The sequence below is a fragment of the Sphaeramia orbicularis genome, chromosome 19 (genome assembly GCF_902148855.1).
Source record: "Sphaeramia orbicularis chromosome 19, fSphaOr1.1, whole genome shotgun sequence".
Classification (NCBI taxonomy): Eukaryota; Metazoa; Chordata; class Actinopteri; order Kurtiformes; family Apogonidae; genus Sphaeramia; species Sphaeramia orbicularis.
Window position 1 is genome coordinate 11724398 of NC_043975.1, and position 8970 is coordinate 11733367.

The following is an 8970-nucleotide window of genomic DNA, read 5'->3' on the forward strand; positions in this document are numbered from 1 at the left end:
GAATGTCTCTGCCAATGCATTTTGGGCAGTTTGTCCAAGTAGAGTTACCGTTGCGCATGAACAAATGTTCAGTTGATCCGTAATGACAGGCAACAGAACCAACCCATAAAGATGGAAGACACTAAACAGTACGTTGGTCCTCGGATGGAAATATGAGGAGAAAAAAACAAGACCGAACAGTTGTTTACAGTTGTTTTGTTGAAACTGCTGAAGGTGTTTAATAAACATGTTAAGTGCATATATATTCCCTTCTTTCTTGAGTCTGTTTGCTCATGCAAAATGAAACGCGATTCATATAGATTAAAAATGAATGATATTTAATCATGATTAATCAAAATTATTCCACAGCAACCCTGTCATTCATCTACAGATATAAACTGTTTAATAACTTCTGATCCACTAATCCTATCAATACATGTAAATAACTGGTGTAAAATGCAGTTTGTCGTCTTTTCATGGTCGTCAGATATGACCCTTTTGGACGTTCAGAGGCTCTGTAGTTACCGTGGAAACATCATCTTCTACAACATTGATTCACCAGTAAAAACCCATGGAGTTGGATCATGACAGTGGATGGAGACAACCTGGGTTTTATGTTCAGTTTATGATAGAGTTTACTGAAAATGTCACTTTTCTCAAGTTTTCTCTGTTTGTTTGATTTTTTTTTGTTCTCTTTTACTCTTTTTTTTTTCTTATAGTGGATAATTTTTTCGAGTGTTCTCTTTTTTTTCATTTTGGACAGTTCTCTTTTTCCTTTTAGGCTGTTCTCTTTTTTTTCTTAATAGTGGATCATTTTTGGGCTGTTGCACCTCTGGGCCACCGAGAAAATACTTTGGAGTGACATTATTCATAAGTTCTTATCCTATTAGTTATATTATTTTACTGGTCTGGCCCACTTATTTCATATTCGGCTGTATGTGGCCCCTGAACTAAAATGAGTTCGACACCTCTGTATAAAAACGGTTTAGATCATGATTATGTCTATTTTTGAAGGGATGTTGTGTTTTTCCGTGTTGCATAAGCTCATTATACAGAGAAATTAGATTAAGCAACTGTGACTCACACCGAAATGTTCTCCTTGCATTTAACAGCTGAAAACAACTCCAGATCGTGTGTGTTGTAGAAGAGGAGTTATTCAAGGGGAGGTGATGGGATGCACCGTACAAGGTCAGTGTACGGGTAGTAGACTGGTCATGTGACCTGTAAGCCTGAAGCCTTACTAAATATCTCCCTTATTTTGGCTCATTTTTAAGAAGAGTCTGGCAACTTACACAAGTACAGCAGGAACTACAAATAAAACACGAGTATTTTACATAAAAATGATACAGAATTGTCCAGTTTATTCATGCGTTATGATAATGGAGTATCCTTTTTTTCCCATAATGGTAGACAACCCAGCGTCTATTTTAAGACCGCCTTAAAAGCCTTCCTGTAATTACACTAAAACACCTCCTGTTTTATCAGGATTCATTATACTAAAAGGAAAAACAAAAATTATTTGTTCTGCATGATATCATTTTTTTTCCATAAAGTTTGATTAAAATAATGAACAGAATAGTTTTACTGACTTTATCTGTTATTTGGAGCTGATTTCAGAGCCTGATATGTATCTATTTGTGCAGTTTCTATGCCTCCATCATACTTAAATGCTTTTCTGATCTCTTTTTACGCCTCAAATGGATTTGCATGAGGGTGACTGCAGCTCCTACAGGAGAAAACACACCTCGACAACATGTTAGTTAATGTGGGATTAGTGTCAACCTTTAAATAACCGCTTTATCACCTTATCCGTTGCTGCCGTTCATTTAATGTGCTTTTACTTACACTTAGGGGAGTTGTTTTTGTTGATTAAATTAATTATTTTTGATGTTGATTTACCTGTATGTATTTTCTCTGTTAACTGATTTGTCTAGAAATTGTAAAAAAAAAAAAAAAAATAGTGAACAATTCAAAACAATGATATTCAGTTTACTGTCACCAAGAAAGAACACCAACAAAGTAATTACATGTCCATCAGAAGTGGGAATATAAGAATTAATAATTACTGTCAAATTTTTGTGATGAATTTAAGGCTTTTTTTTAGACCTTACATGCCGGTGATCAGTTATAAAATCCTTGAAATAACCAGCACGTGCAGGTGGAGTCATTTAGACCAAAACCAAACACTTTATTGCCCCTGGTAGAGAAACCACAAACTGGAGATAAAAATATACTGTTGTGATTCTGGAAAAAATGAGACCAGTTGATGTTAACTGACCTGAAACCACACTGAAAATGTCTGTAATCTGAAGAAGTGTAAAATAGATGATTACTACCCTTCAAATAAAAGGGGTTTTTGGCTTCAGGAGTAGCATAAATCAGCCAAGAGCATAAGAATTATTGGTGTAGAGCAGGTGTCAGTAAGCTTTACAACCTGCAGAGCCAATTTTTGTCTTGAAAAAAAAGAAAGAATCTGACTGGAGCCATGAAAAAAATATTTCAACCCATCTACATTTTACCATGAGGGGGCTGCGTGTTTGAGTACTTAGCAAAGCGCTATATAAAACCGATGATGTATTATTATTATTATTATTATTATTATTATTAGCCAATTTGTGATTAGTTTGCTAATTAACTTTGTATTTCCATTACAATAATGCAATGTCTGGTGTATTTATGAACTTATACAACTTCAAGATTTGTAAAAAATTTTTTAATGATGGACACTATTTCCAAAATAATTATGTTGTGTAATGGAGAAAAAATGCAACTTTCATGTATAGTTGCTTACTTACAAACTACAAACAAATGCAAATTTGAGCATCTTGTATTGAATTTGGCAAGAAAATAATCCATTTTGGTTTTTAGGCTGTCAAAAAAAATATTTTATTCCGTGTAAAGTCTGGGCATTTTTGCAGACAGACAAAGTTAGAATCGATTTAGGTCTATAACAATGTTAAAAAGAAATGACTCATTCAGTTCCATGAAAAAAATATTTTAGCCCATCTACATTTTACCATGAGGTGGCTGTGTGTTTGAGTACTTAGCAAAGCGCTATATAAAACCAAAATTATTGTTATTGTTGTTGTTGTTGTTGTTATTATTATTATTATTATTATTATTATTATTATTATTATTAGCCAATTTGTGATTAGTTTACTGTTTAACTTTGTATTTCCATTACAATAATGCAATGTCTGGTGCATTTATGAAATTATACAACTTCAAGATTTGTACCATTTTTTTTTAATGATGGACACTATTTCCAAAACATAATCATGTTGTGTTATGGAGAAAAAAGTGCAACTTTCATGTATAGTTGCTTACTTACAAACTACAAACAAATGCAAATTGAGCCTCTTGTATTGACTTTGGCATGAAAATAATCCATTTTGGTTTTTAGGCTGTCAAAAAAAATATTTTATTCCGTGTAAAGTCTGGGCATTTTTGCAGACAGACAAAGTTAGAATCGATTTAGGTCTATAACAATGTTAAAAAGAAATGACTCATTCAGTTCCATGAAAAAAATATTTTAGCCCATCTACATTTTACCATGAGGGTGGCTGTGTGTTTGAGTACTTAGCAAAGCGCTATATAAAACCAAATTATTGTTATTATTGTTGGTTGTTGTTGTTGATTGTTATTGTTATTATTATTATTATTATTATATTATTATTATTATTATTATTATTAATTATTATTATTATTATTATTAGCCAATTTGTGATTAGTTTGCAATTTAACTTTGTATTTCCATTACAATAATGCAATGTCTGGTGCATTTATGAAATTATACAACTTCAAGATTTGTACCATTTTTTTTTAATGATGGACACTATTTCCAAAACATAATCATGTTGTGTTATGGAGAAAAAGTGCAACTTTCATGTATAGTTGCTTACTTACAAACTACAACAAATGCAAATTGAGCCTCTTGTATTGACTTTGGCATGAAAATAATCCATTTTGGTTTTTTATGCTGTCAAAACAATATTTTGTCCCGTGTAAAGTATGTGCATTTTTACAAACAAAGTTAGAATAGATTTAGGCCTATAACAATGTTAAAAAGAAATGACTCATTCAGTTCCACAAAAACCCACCATATATTAACTTCTGAGCTCCCCTTTCTTTAAGCATTCACATTGTTGTTTATCATTGTCACATTCAGTGTCATCTGGACCAGTTATCTTTATTGTCATGGCCTGAATGACAACATTTTCCATTCAACCACTAGTGTGGGTTTTGTTGTTGTTGTTTTTTTTCCCCATATCTGTACATCCTCAGTATATCTCAGTCCCAAATAATGTATCTTAAAGGGGTCATATTTTGCTAAACCCACTTTTATTAGTCTGTGGTACATTTATTTGTGTATTTGGACCCTAATAGTTCAAAAAGTTTAATTTGAACCCTCCAGGTGCAGCAAAGCTATCTTTATATTCATTCCAGATAAAATCGAGTGGATTTCTGCAACCTGTTTTAATTCCTACTTGATTTGTTACGTTTTATAACTAGTTACGTCACGACATTTGCTCATATAAGGTCAAGACTTCTGACGAACATTTCTCCGAGTACGACATAATTGTTTGTCAGCTGCAGCGGTTGTAGTAAAAACTGAAAATATGGCCAAACTTCGAGCCGATTACCTAAAATGTTCAGTTGTTGGTTGAATGGGACAGAGCAGCACAGCCAACAACCTGGAGGGGGCGGAGCCTGAAGTGGCTCATTTGCATTTAAAGGGCCAGTGCTCAAAACGACCCTTCTGGCGTCATTACTCAGAAATAGGGTTGAAGATGGACCTGTGGAGTTGAATTAATAAGAATTCAGACCCAAGCAGAGCATTTACAGTTTATGTAGACCACAGGGAAATGTTTTAACTCTGTAAAGCCTGAACCATTAAATCACTGACAGAAAATTCCAGTTCTTTGAAACCGGAGCCTTATTGGTCCTTCTGAACAACCCCCAAAAATTTTTTTCAAATAACAATTTCCATGTATGAGTTTCAACTCATGTCTCAGTGCTCAATACTATTATTGTTGAACAAACAAAACATAATATAACACAAACATGTCTAACAAATTGGTAATTTCTTTCATAATTGGCAAGTTCTTCCTCCGTCCTCATTAATGACAGTCTTGTAGTTTCACTGGAAAGGCCTCTGGTGAATGAATTCCTCCCCCCTGGTGGATTATTCATGTATTGCATGTATCTAATTGTACACATCAGGTTTTTCAAGAAAAAAATATCACACTGATCATGATGATACATTTAGCGTTATAGGGTTAAAATGCATAATTCCATTTTTTTTTAAAAAAGCAAAATATCACTCCTTTAAGGTAACACACAAAAGCCTCTAAGTTAAAGAAAGTTGGCTTTAAAAAATGACACAAGGCAGTGAATTTTTAAGACATTTTATCCTATCAAAAGTAATAAATAACCCATTTCAAATACTGATGAGATTTTAAAAAACAAAGATGGAGTGATTGCATGTCCAAACAGCATCCTCACCTCTATGTAGCTCATAGACAGAATAGAAAATAGCAGCTCTGAAATAGTTCTTTAAGCACTCCTCCCTCTGAGGTACAGCAGAAGTATCCAGGTGTAATAGTATAAGGCACACAGCATGCAGTATTATGGGCGAGAGCGACCGTTTTTTAAATTATTTCATGAAGTCAAAATGTCAAAATTATGAGGCGCCTGCAGAGCAGATTGAGTCTCACTGTCCAAAGGGTTTGACTTCATGTTTATCCACTTGAGCGCTGGCATTGCAAACAGCTTCTCCACTGGAACGTCTGCGAAATAAAACATAAATCAGTGCGAACTAAAGCTCTGGCAAAGTTTTCTTTCACTTCTATAATGTGGTTATTACCAGTGATGCTGTTTCCCTCCAGGTTAATCCTTTCCAGCGTGCTTATTTCTGTGAGCTTATCAGGGAAGGTGGAGAAGTTGTTATTGGCCAGATTGATGCTGGTCAAGTGCTCCATTTCTCCCACAGCGTCAGGCAGTTTGGTGAGAACATTGCCTTGAAGGTCTAGTTCTGCAAGGTATTTCAAGACACGAGTAAATGGAGGGCTTGATTGTGTGTTTTCTCGTCACACCATGAACACATTCTGCCAACACAGCACGTTAGATCGACAGTAAAAGCAGAGAAAATGCATCTTTTCTTTGACAAAAAAGAAAATATCTGCAGCGTGGTGTCAGATACCTCTCAGCTTGGTAAAAGTGCTGAAGAATTTGCTCGAAATGGCCTTCATCTCATTGTCTGCCAATGTGATAACGTGGATGTTTTCTGTAACACTGCTCAAGACCTTGAACACACCGTCTGGGAAAGAAACTAGCTTGCAGTTGGATAAATCTGTAAAGAAGAGGAAGAAAAAGACAGAAACACTGAACATCAATGATCAACTGATGCTTAAAAATGTGCATGATCATAGTTAATAAACAGCTTTTAGTATTTGGCTCCATCTGCTGGTGAAATAACATAACAACAAACAGAGCTCAGGCAACAAATTAAGATGTTTAAAGATCTTTTACCCAAATTCTCCTTGCCCTCCTCTACTGTTGCATTGATCCTGCGAGCCACATTTGCAACTGCCTCAGCCATGTTCCCGTCAGTTTCCCTAGAGATGAAGATGCAACAGTTGGCACACATTCTCACAAAATGCAACTTGAATGAATGAATGAATGAATGAAATGACAGTCACTAATGTCTGGTCCTTTAACCCATAAAGACCCATAAAGCCACCAGTGACCAAAAGCATCTACTCATCTCTAATGTTTAATACCTGTTGATCCACTAATTCTATGTGTCCATGTAAATAATTAGTGTAAAAGGCAGTTTTTCATCTTGTCATGGTCATCAAATATGACCCATTTGGACGTTCAGAGGTTCCGTAGTTAGCGTGGAAACATTGTCATCTTCTACAACATTGATTCACTAGTAAAACCCATGGAGTTTGACAAATCACAGTGGATGGAGACGCTTGGGTTATATTCAGTTAATGATATATTTTACAGAAAAAGTCACATTTCTTCGGCTTTCTGTGTTTCTGATAAAATAACCTTCAACTTTAATCTCAGCTTTTATGGACATCTACATGATTAGTAAATTAAATATAGGAAAATACCTGATTTTCACTTATAAATGCTAAACACAGAGTATAATATTAGAGAAAATGGCGATAAATCACTTAAGAAAAAACTGTTTTCGAATTGCACTGGGTCTTTATGGGTTAATGTTGATTCTTCCAAGGCATATTCATCTGCAAATCAGAAAAAAATAAAGAAACAAGTATCACGTATTGACTTAAAGAACTAAGTGAAACATGCTGCAGGGTGCATGGAAACATTTTAATAATGTATTTACTTTGTATGGAACCAATTTCTTCACAAAAAAAGATACTGGAACATTTAGCATAGAGCAGAAACTCTTATTTTATGCACTTTAGTTAAGACTTAGACACACTGTTAGTGCTTTTGTTGAATTTGTAAGGTTCCTTATTTCTTATGTTTTATTATTTCTTTTACAATGTTTCTAGTTTTGTGTTTTTGTGGAACAGTTTGTGAACTTGCTCTGTGAGGTACAATACTAAAACTTTCCAACTAAAAGAGTTTACATTTATGGTTTACATTTTTTCACTTTGATTCCTTCTTGAAACCCATCTTTTCTCCTTGGCTTTTGAAACCACGTGAAATGATGAATATATTATTTTTTATTCAGTTATTTATTTGGTATTGGTTTATTGTCCTTATTTTTTGTTGATTTTAATTGTACAGCTTTTTATGTTGTTAATCTATTCTTGTATTTTAGTCTTTTATTTAGGTTTTATCTATTCTTCTGTATTTTTATTTTGATTTTTTACTTATTTATTAATTTATTTATTTTACAGTTCTGTGTCTTCTAATCTATTCTTGTATTTTACTGTTATTTTGGTTTTTATTTATTTTTCTGTACAGCACTTTGGTCCACTGTGGTTGTTTTTAAGTGCTTTACAAATAAGGTTGGATTGGATTGTTATTTAGTAGAGTATTAATACCTCAAAGCTATATTTGTAAGTCCAGTATTTTAATAAATGTACTAAACGCTGTTTAAAATAGTCCCATGAGTCACAGCTGTTCATTCATTTGATCTGCTGACAAGTTCATCTTAAATGTCCAAAAGCTAATGAAAACAAAATACACTTTTTACACCACAATAATGCAAAACGCAGCAGAAAAACGGGCATCAAGTCTGCCATAACTTCTTTAGTTTGTCATTAAAACCACTAAAAACCCTTACTCACCCAAACTGTCCCAGATCCAGGCAGCTGTTAGCTAACCGGTGCTAGCTTAGGTTAGCTTCTAAGCTCAGCTGTCAAAAGTGTTTATTTTTAGCCCAGGACAGGGCAATTAGTTTCACCTCTGAGGGAAAAAGTGGCGATTGTCAAAATGAAAACATCACCAATTACCAACACCTCAGTGTAACTAGAACTTCATGAAAGTCTATGTCTAGATATGGTAATGCTAACACTAGCTAGGCTAAACAGGAACTATTTTAAAACCCACACCATGAGAATCAAAGCTGCGTTTCCAATGCGCAGATTCGGTTCATAACGCATTAATACTTTGTACTTAAATAGTAATAAAGCTTTTTTTTTTTCACATTACTATGACATAATATTAAGTCACAATAATTTGTTAATTTATAACATTTATCATAATTTTGATTTAAGTTCTAATAATAAACGAATAGCTCATTATTATTTCAATATAATCTAATGCAACTTTATTTATAAAGCACTTTAAAACAACCACAGTGGACAAAAGTGCTGTCCAGAAGAATAAATAAAACCTAAATAAAAGAATAAAATACAAGAATAGATTAAAAGATATAAAACAGCTGTACAATTAAAAACAGTAAAAATAATAAAAAATAAAATAATGGTCGCACATGCAGATTTGAGGGGGTTGCAGAGTATTTGTGACCCTCAGTATCTAAAATAATATGCATTTCCC

At 33.7% G+C, this 8970-nt stretch overlaps 1 protein-coding gene across 1 annotated transcript; it reads right to left on the bottom strand.

The window, feature by feature from the left end:
- Nucleotides 1–5228: 5228 nt before the first annotated feature.
- On the bottom strand, nt 5229–8518 carry lrrc20 (leucine rich repeat containing 20). The gene is made up of 5 exons (XM_030163124.1): nt 8259–8518; nt 6511–6596; nt 6182–6331; nt 5846–6013; nt 5229–5768 (listed from the first exon to the last, which is right to left on the bottom strand). Exons 2-5 carry the CDS (start codon nt 6578–6580, stop codon nt 5641–5643), a joined length of 516 nt encoding a protein of 171 aa, XP_030018984.1. The 5' UTR covers nt 6581–6596; nt 8259–8518; the 3' UTR covers nt 5229–5640.
- Nucleotides 8519–8970: the final 452 nt, after the last annotated feature.